The sequence below is a fragment of the Lissotriton helveticus genome, chromosome 2_1 (genome assembly GCF_964261635.1).
Source record: "Lissotriton helveticus chromosome 2_1, aLisHel1.1, whole genome shotgun sequence".
Lineage (NCBI taxonomy): Eukaryota > Metazoa > Chordata > Amphibia > Caudata > Salamandridae > Lissotriton > Lissotriton helveticus.
This window is the reverse complement of record NC_136059.1, coordinates 1,626,488,045-1,626,510,501: the sequence shown is the minus strand read 5'-3', so window position 1 is coordinate 1,626,510,501 and position 22,457 is coordinate 1,626,488,045. Positions and strand designations below refer to the sequence as shown.

Genomic DNA, 22,457 nt, shown 5'->3' with positions numbered 1-22,457 from the left:
CCACTTGTCTATCAGTTTCTGTTTGCCCTACTGCAAACAATCCCACGGAGTATGTTACTCCTAAAATTGAAAATCGGGGAACCATTCCTCTCTTGTGCATAGCCTTTGTGTCCACCTAGATCGGTGGCCAAGGAATTGAGCAGTTGTCTCCCCTGTGTCCACTCAAAACTAGTTTTGGGGGCAGATGCACTCCCTCTGACTTTGGCACTAGGCAGACTGGTGTGGGCCTGAGGAACAAAGTATTGCCTTCCTCCAAGTCTTGCTTTACATCTACTTGTAAAAGGACAGGCCTCACCTTGTCCCTCTTAAGTTCATGAAGTTCCTCAGCCCACTGCCACTGTCCTTCCTGCAAAGGGGAGAAAATTACCCCTGCACACCCAGGCTGTTCAGAGCCAAAAGGTCCAGACTATTGTCTGCTGTGGGAGCAGTTTTCACACAACATTGTCAAGAATCAGTGGCAGCCCACCTCTCCCAGGCTAATGCTAATTAGCCTAACTGGCACTCAGGCAGGAAAAGTATACTATCTAAAAGTTACTTTTCCAACATATATATAAAGAAATCCAACTTCACCAATAAATTAGATTTTTTTTAAATATAAAAAATAGACTTTGAAAGAATATTCTAGTCATTTCCTGGCAAACGTTGCAGATTAAAGTTTATAATCTGTATTTTTAGATTTTTTAGGATCAAGGTGCAGTCCTGTCAGTGAAAATAGCTTTTGGAGGCTAGTTACTGGAGGAACATTGCAACTTTAATTTTGCACATACTTCAATTTTAAATCTCAGGTACCCTACAGTGTGGGCGACAATGTGTACTTAGGATTGACTGGTTAATATTTGCAAGCATGGTTTCCCACAGGTTAGATGGGTTATTTTTACAGTTTTTACAGCAGGTTTTTAGGGTGCTGTAGTCAGGCTACACATGGTAGGCCTGAGGCCATGCATTACAGGACCACTCTGTGAATGTTGTGCAAGTAGTCTTGGCGTTCCGGTTGTTTCCTTCTTGAAGTTGTAAGGTCCCATTTCCCCCACGAACCGGACAACCCAACAAGGAAGTGAACACTTGATGAACCGACTGATCCGCAAGGGAAAGGGGGAGTGGAGAGAGAAACAAACAAACACTGGATCTTTGTTGCGTGGGATCCAAAAGGTTTCTCTAGGTGAAGTGCTCTGGTCCTTCCTTGATCAAAGTTTCAACGTTGTGAAGTTTCACTTATAACAATATCCAGACACAATCAGTATTCTAATGACTTATCAGTAGTAAATGACATTCATTTGTTATTCCTCAGTTCTCATTAACATAAAATCTGAAGATCCATGCAAACACTTCTATGGTTTGCAAGGCTCTACCGCAAGGGTTTTACCACCTTAAATGACACAAAACACTTTTAGTTTCTCTGTAAAACACCCCCAAGTGTTAAACTGATTAATAGGTGTTAGTTTTAAAACAATGAACTTCCACACTAACTTCGTACCTTCAAGCCGTTATGTAGAGTCGTCAATACTGGGGTTCTGTAAAGACAAATAAAGGAAGAAACAACAACTATCCCCAAAGGATTCTGGAATGTTGAAACATTCTATTTTCGCCAAATGCCCAACTCTCATTTGTTGATTAGTTTAAACACCTTCAGTTTTGGACCTTTAGGAAATCCCTAATTCAATATTGTGAAACCTAACATTATTGTGCTGTAGTATGTCCAAACAGTTTTAATATCACCAGAACCGTGTTTAGTTTCAGCAAAGTCTCAAACAAACATTATAGTCAGAATATCAAGTTCTTTGTGCAAATAGCAAGTCAAAATATCAAGTTCTTTCTCTGTGCAAATATCAAGTCCTCTGCATAATGTTTTTAAATCTCTTCGGATTTATGGTGCAAATTGTTCGAGAAAGTCTAATAGTCTTACCAGTGTTCGTCGCTTCTTGTATGAGCGTCCGATTACCTGGTAGCTGACTTGTTTCTTTGTTTTGTCAGGTTCAGGGAAGTAATCCTGATGTCAACTGGAACCTCTGAAGTCAAAATCCAGGAAGAAGACTCCGATTCCAGCAACGTGGAACGATGTCCAGTGTCTCGAGAAACAGGTAAGGGGTCGCGGGAGAAGCAGGGACGAGCGGGAAAAGGGAGGCGGGTAGACGAGGAAAGTATTGCTCCGAAGGCAGGCTGACCGCTGGAGAAGGCAGGGAAGAGCGGGAGGAGGGAGGCGGGCAGACGGGAAGAGCTCCGCTCCGAACGCGGGCCGAACAAAAGGGGGCAAAGGAAAATCGCAGGATGAGGGGAGCAAGATTCTGTCAAACAAGGAATTTACCGGCTGAAAAATGGGTCCAGAACGCTCGTGGTGATGCGTCGAATCCAAATGAAGCGAAGCGCCCTTTCTCTCCAAGGCGTGTCTTTTATACTTGCAGCACGGAGCGTCTTCAGCACAGTTACATGCGGCTCACGTGGAATTCAACCAGCCGTTCAGCGGTATACTCACGTGAGGCATGTGACAGGATTCAAGAAGGCAACAAACACTGCTAGCTACAAATACACTTAGAAACAAAAGGTAACAAGCATTGCTAAATACAAAAGATTTGTTTTTCAACAATCTCATAATTAAAACACCACTGATGTCTAACAATATTCTGAGGAGGGTTCATGCTCAGGAGAGTGCGGCGAATGAATCCTTAACAGTTCCTCCCCACAAAGTCCGTCTCACTGGGCGTGGTTTTTCCGGGTGAAGAGCATGAAATGACCTCACTAATCTTGGAACATGCACATTATTCTCTGGCTCCCAAGATCTTTCAGATGGATCATATCCTTTCCAATCGAGTAAGTAGTAAAGACGATCACCAATACGTTTTGAATCTAGAATCTTTTTAACTTCGTACTCTAGGTGGTCGCCAACCACAATTGGTGGAGGAGCATTGTCTGGTCGTATGGCCAGGTCATGGGGTTTTAGGAGGGAGACATGAAACACTGGATGGATAGAATAATACTTGAGAAAAACCAATTTAACTGAGACTGGATTCACAATTGTTTCAATAGGGAATGGTCCTATGTATCTTGGTTTCAATTTTTTGGGACCTGCAATTTGAATGTTTTTCGTTGACAACCAGACTAAACCTCCCTTCTTATATGGCGGGGTTGGTAGTCTATGTCTGTCTACTGAGTCTCTCATTCTTAATTTATTCTTAGCTAAATTCTTTTTCATTAGTTCCTGGAACTTTTGTAATTTAGACAGCCTTTCAGTAACTGCTAGCATAATTTCTCCTTTTTCTGGAAATGTTACTGGAATGGAACGTGGATGCTGACCTGTTAGAAAATAAAAGGGTAAACAACCTAGGGCTGCATGTGTGGTATTATTGTAAGAAAACTCCACCCAGGGTAGTACCTCGTCCCAATTAGTGGCTATGGTAGAAATCAGGCATTGTAAACCTTGTTCAAGATACTGATTCACCTTTTCTGTTTGCCCATCGGTCTGAGGGTGAAAAGCAGATGATAAGGCTAGTTCTATCCCTAATTGTTTACTGAGTTGGTTCCAGAATTTCGAAATGAATAGAGGGCCTTTGTCCGAAACGATTTTACTTGGGAAGCCAGGAAGTTTAACAACATTTACCAAAAATATATCACTGAACTCAGTTGTCGATGGTAATTTAGACAACGGGATGAAATGCCCCATTTTTTATAGTAAATCTACAACTATCAGAATCGTAGTGAAACCATTAGATTTGGGTAAGTCTGTAAAAAAAACTATACTTATTGTATGCCAGGGACTAGGAGGAATAGCCATTGGTTGTAAAAGACCCATTGGTGCAGTGTGTAAGGCCTTTTGTCCTGCACAGACAGGACAACCATTAACATATTGTTGTACGTCGGTTATTATGTTTTCCCACCAAAAATGTCTTTGACATAGTTCTAGAGTTTTGTTGATCCCTGGATGGGCTGCTGTGGCCAGATCATGATTCCAACTCAAAACTTGTAAACGCATTTTTTTTTTCAGGAACAAATATTTTATCCTTAAGGAGGAAAAAAAAAACATGGATTGAATTGTGTTTCTGAGATAGCCATTGTCGATGATCCAGAGTTTCAACTTTCCTTTGAATTTGACTTAGAAAGACATCTGGCTGGGTTACCGCTACTATTCTTTCTGCAGGAATAATGCTTTGTGTTTTGTCAACCTGATCATTATGCTTTTCGCATACTAAACATGAAAGTGTACCTGACAGAAGCTGTTTAGAACCTGGGCGATATGTGATTAAAAATCAAATTCACTAAAAAACTGCAACCAGCGCATCTGTCTAGGTGTAAAGGCTTTTACGGTGGAATAGAACTGTAAATTCTTATTATCTGAGAGGATGGTGATGGTGTGCTTAGCTCCAAGAAGATGATGTCTCCATTCCTGGAAAACTGCTCTTATAGCCAACAATTCACGTTCAGCAATGGTGTAGTTTTGTTCTGAAGTTAAAAGCTTACGTGACGAAAAGGCTATCGGATGTAGGCATCCAGTCCTAGAATCCTTTTGCATTAGCACGCCTCCCAAGGCTGTTTGTGAGGCGTCCGCCGCAACAAAAAACGGCCTATCTGTGTCAGGATGAATTAGGATGGGTGCCGAGGGGAAAGCCTTTTTCAGACTTAAAAAGGCTTGTTCAGCCTCTGAAGTCCATTGGAATTTTTTACCTTTCTTCAGCAACTGTGTAATTGGTGTTAGTATTTAGGAAATTTTTTAGATAAACCACCTATAGCAGTTAGCAAATCCCAAAACCCTTTGTGTGACCTTTACTGATGTTGGAGCTGGCCAATTCAAAATAGCTTCCACCTTTCTTGGGTCCATAATAATTCCCTCGGGAGACAACCAATACACTAAGAATTCTACCTTAGGGGTATTGAAGACACATTTCTCTAATTTTACAAACAAGGAGTTGTCTCTTAATTTTTGTAGAACTGATCGGACATGATGTACATGCTCTTCGGGGTTCTTAGAATAGATCAAAATATCTTCTATGTACACAATTACACAGACGTCCAGAAGATCATGCAATACTTCATTTATGAAGTATTGAAACGCAGCCGGGGCGTTACATAATCCAAAAGGCATAACCCTATATTTGAACAAACCAAATTTGGTGCGAAAAGCTGTTTCCACTCATCACCTTTCTTAACACGGATAAGGTGATAAATGCCTCGCAAATCCAATTTGGTGTAGATACTGGAGCCTTTTACCTGATTAAGAAGTTCTGGAATCAATGGTAGAGGATACCTATTCTTTATTGTTGCCTTATTGACAACACAATAATCGATGCATTCTCTCAAATCACCTGACTTCTTTGCCACGAAGAAGAGTGGCGACAAGACTGGTGATGTTGAGTGTCGGATGAATCCAATTTCCAACAGATCATCTAAGTATGATCTCAAATACTGATTTTCTGGCTCGGTTAGTGCGTAAATCCTACTACAGGGAAGCACTGCTCCAGGGACTAAATCGATTCTACAGTCAGACTCGGTGGGGTGGTAATTTAGTAGCCTTAACTGGGTCAAACACATCGGAAAAATATCGATAGTCACTAGGTATGTTTACAATTTCTTGATTCAAAGTGGCACAAAATAGAGGCATGAACGGGTCCTTAGTTTCTTGATAACAATGAAATTTACAATGAGAAGAGTCCAAGGTTACAGTACGTTTGACCCAATCGATTTTGGGGTTATGAAATTCAAGCCAAGGGTTTCCAAGAATCACCCCAAAAGTGGGTGCATCAATGAGGTCAAATACGGTATTTTCCATATGGCCTTTATCTGCGACTAGAATCAAAGGTGTGGTGTTAAACCTTATTAGACCAGAAGACAAGGCTGACCCGTCCACTGCCCGTATTGGCTCAGGTTCTCCCTTTTTGGCACTTGAGTTAACTGTAGCTTTCTCGCTAATCCTATATCAAAAAAGTTGCCTGTGGCACCAGAATCGATTAAGACGGGTATGCTGTGTCTATGTTAAGTGGACAAAATTAAAATCACTTTCACCGTGAAATGTCTGGCAATATAATTCGTCACATTAGTAGCATATTGAGAGATCTTTTGAACAATGCATCCCGGAGAAACGACCTCATCTTTCTCAGAGGAAACTAGTTTTCCGACTCCTGAGATACATCTCCCACTACAGCTAACGTTTTTTTTTTTGCGGGTTTTGCAGGACGCTCCCTAGCAAAATGGCCAGACTTCCCACAATAAAGACATAGGTTCCCTTTACGTCTTCGTTCTTTTTCCTCGAGTGATAAAGGACCTTTCACTACTCCTATCTGCATAGGTTCTACAACAGAACTCTTATTCTCAATTTCCTTACTTTCTGATTTAAAATGTAAATTTCTAATATCCCCTCAAGGCCTTTCGCTTTTCCTTTCTCCCAGCCTATGATCCAACTTGACCACTAAATCTTGGAATTCAGCAAAATCCTCTGGCAAATTGACGATATGAGCCAAAGAGTCCTTCAAGTCATCCCTGAGTCCTCTGTAAAAAAGTGATACTCTCTTCTCATCTGGCCAATGAGTTTTGGGCCAATAGTCTCTTAAAGTTGGTGACATAGGATATCAGGTCTTTTGACCCTTGACGCAGGTTTAGGAGTTCATTATCGGAAGCTTGTATGAATGTGTGTTTAGCGAAGAGATTGGACATGGCAATTTTAAAATTATGTAAATTATGTAGAATAGGATCATTACTATCAACTAAGGGCATGGCCCAATTAGCTGCCACCCCTCCAAGGAAGGAGATTATGAAGGCCACTTTAGAGGTGTCTGTCGTAAAAAGTCTGAGGCTTGCACATAAAGTGCAACTGACACTGGCTCATGAATGCTGTGTATCTATTACAATCCCCTGTAAACCTCTCTGGGTTGGCTAATGGGATAGGACTAGGGGTAACTACAGTGACTTGTACCGGTTGATCGGTAGGCTGGCCTGAAATATTTAGAGCTTGAAAAGCTGTTACCAAATTTAGAAGGAGTTAAAATGGGCTTTCCTTCTGCTGTGGATTCTCTCCAAGTGGTAAACCCAGTCCTAGCTTTATCTACTTCATGACGAAGGGATTGATTTTCTAAACATAACTCCTCCATTTCTTGTTTGAGTTTGTGCACAAGTTGAGTCAACTGAGTGATATTCATTGTGATGACTTAGATGATTACAACATCAAGAGGAAAGAAGGGAGTGTGGCTTTGCTTTCTGTTGCCCAAGCAGTCACTGCGTTGCGGTTGTTTCCTTCTTGAACTTGTAAGGTCCCAATTCCCCCACGAACCGGCCAGCCCAACAAGGAAGTGAACACTTGATAAACCGACTGATCCGCAAGGGAAAGGGGAAGTGGCGAGAGAAACAAACAAACACTGGATCTTCGTCTCGAGGGATCCAAAAGCTTTCTCTAGGTGAAGTGCTCTGGACCTTCCTTGATCAAACTTTCAACGATGTGAAGTTTCACCTTTTATAACAACAATATCCAGACACAATCGGTGTTCTAATGACTTACCAGTAGTAAATGACATTAATTTGTTATTCCTCATTTCTCATTAACATACCTAAAATCTGAAGATCCATGCAAACACTTCTATGGTTTGACAGGTGAATTGGAAAAGGCTCTACCGCAAGGGTTTTCATACCTTAAATGACACAAAACACTTTTAGTTTCTCTGTAAAACACCCTCAAGTGTTGAACTGATTAATGAGTGTTAGTTTTAAAACAATGAACTTCCACACTAACTTCGTACCTTCAAGCCGTTATGTAGAGTCATCAATACTGGGGTTCTGTAAAGACAAATAAAGGAAGAAACAACAACTATCCTCAAAGGATTCTGGAATGTTGGCAAATTCTATTTTCGCCAAATGCCCAACTCACATTTGTTGATTAGTTTAAACACCTTCAGTTTTGGAACTTTAGGAAATCCCTAATACAATATTGTGAAATCTAACATTATTGTGCTGTAGTATGTCCAAACAGTTATAATATCACCAGAACCGTGTTTAGTTTCAGCAAAGTCTCAAACAAACATTATAGTCAGAATATCAAGTTCTTTGTGCAAATAGCAAGTCAAAATATCAAGTTCTTTCTCTGTGCAAATATCAATTCCTCTGCGTAATGTTTTTAAATCTCTTCGGATTTATGGTGCAAATTGTTCGAGAAAGTCTAATAGTCTTACCAGTGTTCGTCGCTTCTTGTATGAGCGTCCGATTACCTGGTAGCTGACTTGTTTCTTTGTTTTGTCAGGTTCACGGGATGTCAACCGGAACCTCTGAAGTCAAAATCCAGGAAGAAGACTCCGGTTCCCGCAACGTGGAACGATGTCCAGTGTCTCGAGAAACAGGTAAGGGGTCGCGGGAGAAGCAGGGACGAGCGGAAAGAGGGAGGCGGGTAGACGAGGAAAGTATTGCTCCGAAGGCAGGCTGACCGCTGGAGAAGGCAGGGAAGAGCGGGAGGAGGGAGGCGGGCAGACGGAAAGAGCTCCGCTCCGAATGCGGGCCGAACGAAAGGGGGCAAAGGAAAATCGCAGGATGAGGGGAGCAAGATTCTGTCAAACAAGGAATTTACCGGCTGAAAAATGGGTCCAGAACACTTGTGGTGATGCCTCGAATCTAAAGGAAGCGAAGCGCCCTTTCTCTCCAAGGCGCGTCTTTTATACTTGCAGCAAGGAGCGTCTTCAGCACATTTACATGTGCCTCACGTGGAATTCAACCAGCCATTCAGCGCTTTACTCACGTGAGGCAGGTGACAGGATTCAAGAAGGCAACAAACACTTCTAGCTACAAATACACTTAGAAACAAAAGGTAACAAGCATTGCTAACTACAAAAGACTTGTTTTTGAACAATCTCATAATTAAAACACCACTGATGTCTAACAGTATTCTAAGGAGGGTTCATGCTCAGTAGAGTGTGACGAATTAACCCTTAACAGCAAATGGCACATTAGGTGCTGCAGAATACAGGTGGCTTTTAACTTCCAGGCATTGGGTACAATTTCTACACCATGTACTAGGGATGTATAGGCAAGTTAAATATGTCAATAAAGTGTAAGCCAATTTAGCCATGTTTTAAGGTGGTACAGAAGACTTTTCTCATTTTTTGCAGGGATAAACTCAATAGAGTTATAAGGCCAGCAAATAAGAATGGGCAAACATTGGGGGTACATTGGACTAAATCACACAAACTAGAGTAATGTCCTACAATGACAGTACTGTTTTTTTTACAATAACAGTGAAATGCTTTAGTACAATTCAAGTTTATCTGTGTATGTTTAAGCAATTGTATAAGCCGGTGCACCTGCTTTAGTATGTGCTATTCATCTTGAAAACTTAATTAAAATCAATTGTTATACTGCTCTAACAATCACATTCTGAAGACAGTGTGCTCTATACAGCCTTGAGGCACAAAAAACAAGTTGATTGCTCAATTACAAAAAACTTACAGGATAAGATAAATTACTGAAGGGGGGGCGTGGCCAGCAGCATGGCCAGCTAGACGTGCCTTGCAGAAGCTCCGGCCGAGCTGCGTAGAAATCCGACATATCACTTACCCCACGGTCCACAAACGGCACCAAAAGGAAGGCGCAACACCCTGGAGACTGAGGGGGGTGCCACGGTGGCGATATCGGGCTGAATCCACCAGGGAACTGTGCTGTACGACTGCCCCGGCGATCCTTCGGCGGCCAAGATGGCGACTGCGGCGCCCGGCGGACTGCCGGCGATTCTAGAGCTCCGCTTGTGGCCCTGTAGAGGCGGACCCAGCTGACGGAGGCACCGCGACCCGCCTGAAGGCCAAGAGGTACCGGACTGCCGCGACTGGAGTGGCGGAGGAGGGACCAAGCGATCGCCGATGACCGGCCGCCTTTACCAAGATGGCGGCCGGCGGTGTCAGTGACGGGCAGTGACCAGCGGTGCCCCCCCCTGCTGCCCTTCCCATGGCAAGGTGAGACCGGGAGTCGACGGAGGGGCAGACCGGAGGTGCAGAGGCGAGGCGGAGTGCTGAGGAGGTGAGGGGCCGCACCCGCGAAACACGGGAAGCCGGAGAACAATCGGCTACAGTGCCTGCCTTAACCAACATGGCGGCGGAGGTACGGGGATGCCCGGGGAGGCAGACATCGGCGAAGATGGCCTAGCTGGGAGCCGCGACCTGCTGGGAGCGCTGAGAACCGGGCCCGCAGTGGTGAGAGTACCATTTACCCGCTTGGGGCTTAGACTGCTGAAACGTAGTGTGTGTGACCCGGACACACATCGCCTCATGCGCAGGCCATTGCAACGGCTCCCTCAACACACTGTAGTGACTGAAGGTGCTAAGGGCCGAGGCAGGAGGGTGCCTGGGAGGCCGCGGGCGGAGCACAGCGGGCGGCGGTGCCCAGAGTCACTACCACCTGCTACCGAACGCGCCTAAACTCCTCAGCGTCACAGGGGAGGGTGGCCGGCGGCGGGGGCTCCCTGCCCACGGACCGAGCAATCATGGGGAAAAGAGACCTGGCTCCCAAATCCACGAAGCAGGGCCCCATGGATAACTTTGCGGCGCCGCGACATGTGGCGGAACAGCAGTCCATGCAGCCAGGAACGCGAAATGACACGGCCATGTTAATGGAGGCCATCCAGGCGTCCAGGACGGACATACAGGCATCTCGGACAGCCCTGGAGACAAAAATTGGAGAAGTAGGATCTGAGGTGACACTGCTGCGGCAAGATTTTCGAAACCTGACGGAAAGGGTAACGGCGACGGAATCTAGATTAACCGACAATGAGGAATCGATCACAACACTCAAGAAGGACATGGCGGAGCTACAGGCCTCGCACCGTCAACTGCTGTGGAAGATGGACGACGCGGAAAATAGATCAAGATGCAACAACCTTCGCTTTGTAGGCTTTAGAGAAGGGATTGAGGAGAGGAAGATGTCCACCTTCCTCCTCGCCTGGTTGAAGACTACCTTCCCGACTGCGCAGTTCTCCTCGTGCTTCATCATTGAAAGGGCTCACAGGGCCCTCCTGGCCAAACCTCTGGAGGGGGCAAGGCCGAGACCAGTTATTGCGCGCTTCTTGAATTTTGCTGACAGAGACTTAATCCTACGAGAAGCCAGGAAAATGGGGGAGATCCGCTTGGAGAATGCCACCATTATGATTTTTCCGGACTACAGTCAGGAAGTCTCAAAGCAGCGCCGCTCGTTTGATTCAGTGAAGGCAAGACTGAGGTCCTTGAACATTACATACATGCTCCTCTTCCCCGCCAAACTCAAGGTAATCTACAAGGACAAATCCATCTACTTTGCACACCCGGAGGACGCGTGGCAATGGCTCGAAGAACGCCCTATCCTGAATAGCAGAGAGGCAGCAGGTCGAGAAGCACTGGACAGGTCAATACGGGAAAGGCCGCGCTGGGAGTTGCCGAAACCACAGCGACGGAAAACGCGGAGAACGAAGCAGAAGACCCCGGCAACACCGTACAGAACCCGAGGTACGGAGAACAGGAGAGGAGGCAGATCGGCGTCCCCGGGCAATGACTCTGTGGCGGGTTCTAGGTTCAGTTGCCTGAGGAATGGAATCCGTTCAGAAGGAGAAGAAGTGGAGGAATCAGAGGGCCGCACATCCGGTGGAGAGGAGGAGGAAACAATGGGTGACTCGATGCACCCTCTGGTCAAAGAAATCCAGCAATTGGAACAAGACTCCTCAGGGCAGGGGCCGACCATGGACACGCAGGACTCACACTCATGAACACTGGTGCAAGGGGATCGGGGAGATCGCAGCTCGGCGACACGGAGCATGCAAGTTGACACACCCCCTACTGTTAATTGAGTTCTTAGTACTGGTTGTTATTTAGTGTGGGGAGGGATGTGTGGGAGGGCGACAGGCCTTCTCCCGTGGAAAGTTTGGTCCCAGGTAGGGATGCGACTGGAAGGGGAGGGAGGTGGGGAGGGGGGTGTGGGGGGGAGTTGGTTTCTACATTATCTCATGTTGGGGTTCAGGAGGGCTGCGGGGGGGAGGGGGGAGTCCGTTGAGAAACAGCAGTGACACGCCATGCCACACTTTGCGCCATCCCTACTCCAAGGTCCTACATGGAGAAGATCTTGTGACACACAATGGCAGGTACACTAGATACTCCACGCATGGGTGACACGGGGGTCACTGTGCTAACATGGAATGTGAATGGCCTCGGGTCAAAAATTAAGAGAAGTTTAGTTAATGCCTACATCAAAAGACTGGCACCTGACATCATCCTCCTCCAGGAAACACACCTTAGAGGAAATCAGTGCACATTTATAGCGAGAGGACGATATGCTGTCCTGGCACATGCAGGATACACAACAGACTCCAGGGGAGTTGCGATTCTCATTAAAAAAACGACGCCATTCACGGTTACTCGCACTTGGCTGGACCCACAGGGCACTTATGCGGGAGTTCAAGGGAACTGGAGGAGGCGTAGGTACACGATCCTATCAGTGTATGCCCCACCCAAGATACAGACACGCACACTAAAGGCAATCACGGCCATACTACTGGACACGGCCGACACAACACAAATTGTGGGGGGGGATTTTAATGATGTTATGTGCGCTTCGCAGGATAGATCGGGGTCGCTTCACACAGTAGGGTCCACTTCAGCCCTAGCGAGGCAAATGAACATCATCGGCCTCACTGATGTATGGAGATGGCTTCATCCTACGCAGGAGGCATACTCATTTTACTCGGGGGCACACAAAGTCTTTTCTAGGCTAGATTATATCTTCGTATCCAGGCAGGAGATCTCAGTGAGGGATTTAGCGGAATACAAAGCGAGAGGGATCTCAGATCACTCCCCGCTATATGTACAGTTGGGGCGAGAGAGAGGAGAGAGGAAAGCGGAATGGCGACTAGCGGCGTGGGACATCCAAACGCCGGAAATACTTTGGGGTATGCGAGCGGATATACGGGTCTACATGGCCGAAAATGAGGGTTCGGTTGACTCCGGAGTTACCCTCTGGGAAGCAATGAAACCGGTCCTGAGAGACCGCATTCAGAGTAGACTAGGGGACGCTCGGCGAAAACGACAGGACGAGATAGCGAGTGAAGAGCGGACCATCTTAAACCTAGAAGCAGAATACCACCAGCAGAAGGGAAAGGCACTCCTTAGGAAACTGTTAGACACACAGAGACACTACAGGGACATAGTCACAGACGAGGCACGAACGCAGGCGTTGGCAACACTGCACTGATTGTATGATGTAGGTGACAAGTCGGGCAAACTCTTGGCTTGGTTGAGCAGGAAAGAACGTGCGACAAGGTGGGTGGATCAGATCACGTTCGCGGGGGACAGACAGGTGAACACGGACGAGGCCATAGCGGAAGCCTTTGCGACCTATTATGAGGACTTCTATAGGGCCAGGGACTTGGGTGACATAGAGGACGCCCTACACTACATGCGCGATATGGAAGTGCCGAATCTGTCCCCTGAGGCCACTGCGGCCTTGGAGGCGGAATTGACACTGGAGGAAATATCGGAAGCAGTAGCATCGCTGAAAACGGGGAAAACACCGGGGCCCAATGGTTTCCCGGCGGAATTCTTTAAACGGACGGCGGATTTGTTGCAGCGACACATGAAGACTTTATTCACAGAGTCGTACCGGACAGGGAGTCTGCCGCCTGATCTAGCCTTGGCCACTATCGTCCCGATCTACAAAGAGGGAAAGCCCAGGGACGATTGTGCCTCCTACCGCCCAATTTCCCTCCTCAATATGGAGACGAAAATTCTGGCCACTGTCCTCGCCAGACGTCTACGACAGGTCGTTACAGAGCTGGTACATATGGACCAGTCCGGCTTCCTTCCGGACAGGGCGACCAAATTAAACCTCCGCCGGACGCATAATTGGCTACAGGAGGTCGGTGAGAGAAGTGAACCCCACTGGTTCCTCTCCCTGGACGCGGAGAAAGCCTTCGACGCTGTCCACTGGCCTTTTCTGATGGAGACCCTCCAACGGTTTGGGTTTGGCCCCAAGTACTTGAAATGGGTTCAGCTCCTATACTCAGCCCCGAGGGCACGAGTCCGGGTTAACGGAAGGTTGTCCCGCGAATTTACAATTGGAAGGGGAACGTGCCAGGGCTGCCCACTGTCCCCCCTTCTCTTCACCCTTACGATAGAAATATTAGCGATACGGATTAGGCGGAACCAGGGGATCAGGGGCTTCACGTGGGGAGACTCGGACGCAACACAGGAGAAAATATCCCTGTATGCCGACGACGTACTACTGTTTGTGACCGACCCAGACACGACGATCCCAGCACTGTTTGAAGAACTAGGCGATTTCGGGGCAAGGGCGGGTCACACGATAAACTGGCACAAATCGGTCCTTTATGACCCACAAGGCAAGGAACGGAGGGAATGCCTGCCAGGGCAACTCATTCATACAACGGACGGCTTTCAATACCTAGGAGTATATATAACGCGGGATAGGAAACGCTCTTTCACAAACAACGTAGCCCGAGTAATGGTGGGCGCAACGGTAGAGATGGATAGGTGGAGACAGCTTCCACTCACCTTATTGGGGCGCGCTGCACTCTATAAAATGGTCCTATTACCGAAGTTTCTCTACACACTTCAGAACGAATATTATCCGCTGCCAGCCAGGACCTTGAATAAAATCCATGCAGACCTGCGTGACTTCCTGTGGCTGGGGAGACAGCCGAGAGTGGCTCTATCCACACTACAGCGCCATCAATACAGTGGTGGGATTTCGCTTCCCAACCTTGAGGCGTACTATTGGGCGGAACACCTCGCCCCGATTAACGAGTGGCTGCATGCGGCCGCCAATCACCCTACCTATGCACTGGAAAGGTCTAAATGGTCAAACAAGACTATACTGCACTACCTCTATGGAGAGACAGTGGGAAAGCGGTTCCTACCTGCCACGAGGATTACGCTAACGGCGTGGCATAGAGCGACAAAAAGAATGGGATGGGACAAGAGGCTCACCCGGCAGACGCCACTGTGGTGTTGCAAGTGGCTGGGGGAACTCAATAAACTGAAAGGCTTTAGGCGGTGGGATGACATCGGTATTTCAACAGTGGGAGACGTGATAGCAAGGGGGGACTTGAAAACCTTTCAGGCGCTCAGGGAAGAATTCGGCTTGCTCAACACACAATACTACAAATACGTTCAACTGAGGCACGCATGGAGGGCACAAAACATCACACTCACAGACATCCCAGACTACGCCCCACTAGAGGGTAGATTGCTACAGGAACAGATACTGGGCGGGGGGATATCCCTTACGTATAAAACTTTGACCAATAATATGCTAGGGGATCTACAGGTCCTACGGTACAAATGGGAGGCGGACGTGGGAGGCATGGAGGATCTAGATTGGGAGCTCGTCCTCATGCACCCTCGCGAGGTGGCGAATAAGTCACGGCTCCGCCTCATACAGTTCAAGGTACTCCACAGATCCTACTTCGACAGGGTGCGACTTTTTAAAATGGGTAGGATAACTGACACAGCGTGCCTTAGGTGTCATCAACAGGATGGCGATTTTTTTCATACACTCTGGGGATGCGAAGTCATTCAAGAATACTGGGAAGGTGTGTTCCTGGAACTAGAGGAGGTACTGGGGGTGGACATACCGCGCGACCCTAGATTGGCGCTGCTGGGCATGACAACAGAAGTGGACCTAACCCGCCCCTTGATTATCTTTCTGGTATTGGCTTTGGTGGTGGCGAAAAGGGACATTGCAAGATACTGGGGGGCGTCCGTAAGGCCAGATTTGGAGGAATGGAGGAGAGGGCTGGACTTGTATATGGCGGCGGAGAGGGTGACCTACAAAGCCAGGGGTTGCCCCCAAAAATTTCGGAGAGTGTGGGCAAAGTGGAGACAGTATCATGGACTGGAATGAGACCTTGCAGACCAGGAACAGGAGGTCAGGGGGCCTCCTGACACGGCAGAACATACGAGGGGGATCCCTGATGGACGTTTATATACTTTACGGCTCAGATCGGGTGTACGAGATGGATAGGAGTGCCAAAGTGGAGGTGGGGTGGGACCAAGGGAGGGGAGAAGGGTGAGGTGGGTAGGTGGGCTGCTGTTTGGGGGGATTGCTTTATTTTATTATGTTTTCCTTAGGTTGCTAGTTCAAGAGCTAAGTGTTCTAATGATGAGAATGGAATCCAGTAACAAGAAAAGTTGCATGACTAACGGGCAGGGCGGAATGTTGACGCTCTACCGTATGCTAATTCTTACATTTGTGATACTTCTGATGCAACAATAAAAAGAATTTTTTTTCAAAAAAAAGATAAATTACTGAATATACCAATCTAGCAGGGTCAGGCCCATACAACAGTTGTGATATCATATAAAGTATCCTCAAAATGTATGATGACATACCTTCACACAAATAATGAAACAAAATTCATATAATTGATGCAAATCACCCAAAAGCAACAATTACCTTCCTAGGCTCTGAGTGAATTAGCACTCAAACATCAGTATTAAATATAACTAAAATATAATTCTGAAGTACAACCATTTTGTCTGAAATGCAAGCTTACCAGTTTCTGTAAATACAGATATTTCAATGTGAAATACAAAAGCTGCATTTGGGATTTTTTTTTTTAAAAGACCACCAAAAAAGTGTTTTCGTCCTGAAAAGTCAGATTTTCATTTTAGTGAATACCTTTTAGTCAGTACTTACGGTAACTACTGTGACACAAGGTCAGACTGTGCCTGATATGCCCATTTTTCACCATTTTCAAATACCAGAGAAGTCAATCTAAGGAAGGGATTTTCAACGCCATAGCTCACGAGATAGCCAGAAATATGTCAATAATTGCCAGAGTAACCATTGGAGATTTTTAACCAGGTGAAGAGTTCCTTTACTTCACCGAGGCCCAGGAGGAATTCAAGGTGGGACTGGGGCTGTTTCTCAAATATACAATGCTGCCCAGAACTGCCAGGGAAGTGTGGGTAGAGCTGCCCAATACCCCAAGTACCACAGCTGCGCTAGGGGCAATATTTGAAATGGGACAGGGTAGTGTCAAACATCTATAAGGGACTGAAAAAAGACAGAAGGATAATACAGATGCGAACAAGAAAGGTATGGAGGATGATAGATTGGTGCAACTCCCAGATGACGTCTGGGAGGGGTGGGTATGTGCACAAGTTCAGGAGATTCCTAGTAATGCAAGATTCAAACTAATTCACATTAATTTCCTGTGCTACACATATATGACCCTTCTATAGCTGAGGAGAATATATCCAGAGAGATCCTCTAAATGTCTGAGGCGTGAAGAGAAGGAACCTACCTTAATACATTTAACATGGACTTGTAGGCATTAACTAAGTAATAGACAACGGTAGTAACTAGACTGAGATCAACAAGAAATATACCCATAGAGATATCACGCAATTGCTGTGTGCTGAGCATGATTACACAACCTAAGCATGCATTTGCTGCCCTGTAGTTGGTATTGGAAAAACAACATATTGCAATGCACTGGCCCAGGTGCCCTACAATTAAAATCTTTCCATACAAAATGGGAACCTGCTACAGGAAACTTTCTTCAAATGTGAGTGGGAGGTCTGATGTCTTGTAAGGCAGAGTCTCACACACCACCCTTGGTGTCGTGCTTCAACAAAGGCCCACCACACTCGCCAGAGAAAAATTTAGTGACTAGTGGGCTCACTGTTATGTCAGGGAGTGCTTGTTTGGTGTGGTGAGGTATGGGATCCGGTTTGCGAGTTACAAATCTTAGGCACCGTCTTAAGGTTTTTTCCTTTGCTTTTAGGGGGACCAAAGAGATGGTTAAAAAGATCAATGGTGGTGCCAATGAGTGATCATTAACCCTTCATCTACTTGGTCAACATGTTTTGGCATCTAGTAGGACCCTGATACACAGTACACAATTGTGTAGGTCAGCTAGGAAATGTTCACCTATTCTTCGAATTTTTGGGTGATTCCTAATCTACGTTTAGTAGTGCCCCATGTATAAGCTCACGAAAGTTCTCACCTTGCCACCAAACCTACAGCTGAGCGAGAGCTCTCCATGTGCCCTACAACAATGGCCTGGGGAACTTTGGCAGAAGAAATGCTGATCACGAAGGTTAGAGTAGATGAACAGGTCTGTGAAAGTATGGCCACATGGGCCTATACGAAGAAGACATTAGCTGCATTAGATGTTAATGAGCCCCAAATTAGTTATGGGTAAGCTATAACCGTCGAGCAGGGGCATACAGAAAAATACATTAAGTAAGTAGTTCACACAGCATGTAAAGTAGGAAAAACTACAAGATAAACACGTAATGCCGGTTAGCCCGGGCAACATCAAGGTGAGAACAGAAAAGTGACAAAACACACGTTCACGTACAAGTTACAACTGGAACATGTCAGCTAAAATTAAAAGGTTATTTTCAAGAGTTATGACTCTATAATGAAGTCTAGCACCAAGACGAGAAACAACAGCAGATTTTCTCTCCACGTTTTTGTTATTGTGTTTTTTTTAACTGTCACAGAACAGTACTTTGTTCGCATGAAGATAAAACAAAAATAAAGAGCAAAAAAAGACTTTCCACAATAAATTGATGGTAAAAAAGATCCCTGGCAGCGTGCCCCCATTCGGTAATTGGTTTTGTTGTGGCCTTGTTCGCAATAGCAAAGTGTATCCTGGGGTGGATCTGATGTGCAAAACCCAATACTCTGGCTCACCCATTAGAGAGGTATAAATATTCCCAGGCTTTTTCCAGAAAGGAAAAGTGTCAGCAGGCATTAACCGGTTACAAGAATGGCTCAGTCTCTCTGGCGTGCAGCCTGAACAGACTTCCTGACCCATTCAAGCTGCCCGATGCCTCGGTCTATTCGCTACAGCTTACACACAGCTCCCGTGAATCCGTGGGATGCTTTAATCCTTTGCACACAACAAGCTACCTTTTATCTTTCACAGGCCTCTACCCCATCAGAGTGTGCATCCTGCACACACCCTCCTCTCCATCCTCTCCTACTGTCGCAGGCCTCAGGCCTCTGGGGCGCAGCTTAACACCTAACTCCTGTCGGACTCAAATCACGTTTACCCAAGCTAAACACACACCTGCCATACTGCCATGGGCCTCAACCTGACCAGCTGACTTAGGACTCCGTCCTCATACGTGCAGCCGATACACACCTCCGACCTAGGTATTCGTTCTCTTGCACGCGGCGTACACAAAGCTCACCTTTAGGCCTTCGCCTACAAGGTGCTGAATACTCACACCTGCCCTTCAGGCCTTAGCCCCTGCCACGCTGCAAACAGATTTGGCGCTTCCCCAGGTTTACATCATTGTCTAAATCTGGGGCAGCATCAAATTTCATGGGTTTTTCATGGGAATTGCAGCGGCCTCCTGGGTGCAAAGTAAGGTGGCTCAGCAATTTGTGCTGTGTCACCTTACTCATGATTTATGAAGCTGCTCAGAGCCACGCAGGGTGGCTTCAAGTGGCTTCATAAATGGAAATGAGAGCCCTGCGTCACTCATGTACCACTTTACGTGGTGCAAAAAGGGATGCAGGGCTCTCATAAATAAGCCCCCAAACATCCAGCTGCCACAGGCTTCCGACTTTTTAGAGCAGCCTGCACACACCTCACCTACTCCTGCTGCTGCAGTCCTCACTCCATTTGAAAGCTGCCTGTTGCTCTCAGCAGTTGCCAAACTTTCAGTCGTCTGCTACCCAGCTATAGCCTGATTTGTATATTCAAACTTTTATGAATGCAGCGCTATGGGCTTCTAAAGAAAGTGCCGCCGATCATAGCTGTATAATATGGATGGATGAACACAAGATCACACAGTGCCTCACAACAACTCTGCAACTTTAAAACCTGCGAGCCGCAAGACCAAATCCTTCTGCTGGCTTACCCCAACATTTAAGAGGTGGTTGACTGGTTCCTCTTGTCTATTGTAGCACATTCTTGCGCTGGAATTGCTGTCAGGTGATGCCTAAATTTGAAGACAAGTGGTGTAAGCATGCGCGAAAGAGACGAAAATTACTCAGAACTGATTAAACTTCACATCAGACCACAGGCAGTGGTGGATCAGTCAGTTTGCTGCTTTTCTGTGGGGTATGGTATGTGTGGCAATAATTATACTGTATTAAATAAGTGATTATGAGCCATGCTTAATCGGCAGGAGAGTGGTAAAGGTGTACTATGTAGCTAATATTGTATTTAGCAACAAACTGTCACAAATACATTATTAAAGCATGGTGTGGTAGCGAACTGTCATTTACAGACAGCACATTTTCAGATGAAATGATCACTACATTTGCACAGACATACAGTTGCACTGACAAAACTATACTGCACACACATGCTAATGTGCGTAATTTAGGTTTCAGGCTCAGAACATATTTGTCATAAGCGCACCTCCAAGTAAAGTCTCTTTATTTGTTTTACTTCCATTAAAAATGTTTTGCTTCCATCACATTTCAGAATTAGAAAGAATGCTTCATTGCTTCTTCCCTGTTCATTTATTTTGAAATATGAGTAATGTTCGTTTATAGGCATTTACAAGCTGTGTTAGAAGAAAATTACGTCCTACAACCTTTACTTTCACATCAGTAAGATTGCCATATAGTTCACTTTACTTAATCTTCCCACTTTGCAGTAAGAGAATGAAAAGTGAACAGCATTCTCCATGTTAAAGGAATAAGCAGCAATTTGTCAGAAGATTAGACTGACATTTGCCCTCGGTCTTTGAACATACAGTAAATGTGAAATGATAAAAACAAAATTTAAAGTCAGCTTTAATGCTGATTCGCCATCCAGCATTTATTTGTGGGTGCAACAGCACCCTCGCCCCCTCCTCTCTTACAATAAAAAACGTGAAACCACAGGATATAAAGAGTTGCTGGCTAAAAAAGCCAAGAATGGCAGTTGTCCCCCCTACGAAATGGAGGTACCTGACTACCTGGCACCTTCAGCGGAGTCTTCAGTAGAGAAGCCAAAGGTCACGCAGGGGTCGGAAGGGCACAGGAGCTCAAGGTACTGACTATTGCACGTGCATGAAGGGAAAGAGGGTGCAGGCAGCCAATGGGAAGGAGTGATGCGGGAATGTGAGAGTGGGGGTGTTGCACGAGCCTGCACAGGTGCAACCCTGCTGAAAACTGGAGAAAGACGCCTAATGGAGGGGAGAATGTGACGCAGGTGTGTGGCCGTAGGGATGGAGAGGTGCTAGAGCACGGAGCGCTGGTGTGCTGCATAGACCTCGGTGGACCTTGGCGCGCGAGGGAGCCCTACAAGAGTATAGAGTGCTCCATGAGCCTGACGGGAGTCTGAATGGAGGCAGTGATGCTGATGCTTACAAGAGAAAACACCGCACGTGCCTGGAATGATGGAAAGCTGCAGACAACTGAAGGGATTGAGAAAGTGATGTGGTTGCCGTTGTTCTCATGAAGTATGTAGTTCAGCAGCATATTGTCATCTTGAGCATGGTTGAGTAAGCGGGGGTTACCTGCGCTCGCGCGGCTCTTCTCAGCACGCTCCGCAGGGCCAACATGGCGCGTGCGTTCCTAGATGTCGCTATCAGCAGGTGGCGCAGCTAGTTGAACTCTGTCGCATCGGCGCAGCAGCAGCGCAGTTATGAGAGAGGAGATGGGCCTTGTGCTGTGGGACTCGAAACCTCACCCTGTTGGCGCGCACTCCCGAGTGTTTCGGTGGCTCTTGCCCAATGGCCTCGAGCATACATACTTTCCTGTTCTACTAGGTTAGTGAACAGACTACCTACCTGACAGTTCTTCTATGAAAACGTAATTTGTACTTTTTGTTTGTAAGAGATTAACTTTGAACGCAGGCTTTTATTTAGCCAGATTCTTTGTACATTATGGGCCAGATTTATTAGTTTGTCACGCAGTCGCAAATGCTGTCAGTGCTTAATTTGTAAAAAAAAAAAAAAAGGCCAGGACCCTTGTCAGGATGCCACTGCCGCTCGCACCACCTATTGCTCCCACCAATGCTGCCAATGACAGTACTATCACTTGTAGCCATCACACTCATACAAGTTCGACCGTTCAAACTATGAATATACATTAAATGACAAATACACGCCGCCCAAGCTATTCGTATTACTCTGGGATGCAGGTATTTGTGATTTTAATGTATATTCAATTATTAAACAACGGCTGTTGTGCTCCTCAGAAAAAAGAACAAACCATGGGAAAAACGCTGCTTACAACGCATGCATTACAACGCGTGTCATTACAACACATGTTTTACAACGCGAAATCCATTACAACGCATGTCATTACATCGCTTAATCCATTACAACGCATTCCCCAAAGTAACGCCCCAGCAGAGTTAGAATAGTAATTGCGTTGTAATGACATGCGTTGCACGGGATTTTGCGATGTAAAAAATGTGTTGTAATGACAGGCATTGTAACGCGTGCGCTGTAAAGTGTCATATTCAAATAGTGTCACCAAGTGGCAGGCTGTCATAAGAGCCGGTGTTGACAATCAAGTGCTGGTGTCAGATGCAGGAAACCGCAGGCTCAAATTTAGCAGTG

General features: G+C 46.1%; 1 protein-coding gene across 2 annotated transcripts in view; it reads right to left on the bottom strand.

Moving 5' to 3' along the window:
- LOC144818811 (protein NipSnap homolog 3A-like) overlaps positions 1 to 21,538 on the bottom strand; it is a 350,954-nt gene extending 329,416 nt beyond the window's left edge. For both annotated transcript variants that reach the window (XM_078676581.1, XM_078676582.1), the window contains exon 1: positions 21,408 to 21,538. In XM_078676581.1, the coding sequence (XP_078532707.1) occupies positions 21,408 to 21,452 (45 nt within the window). In that variant the 5' untranslated portion in view covers positions 21,453 to 21,538. The remainder of the gene's footprint in view (positions 1 to 21,407) is intronic.
- Positions 21,539 to 22,457: the final 919 nt, after the last annotated feature.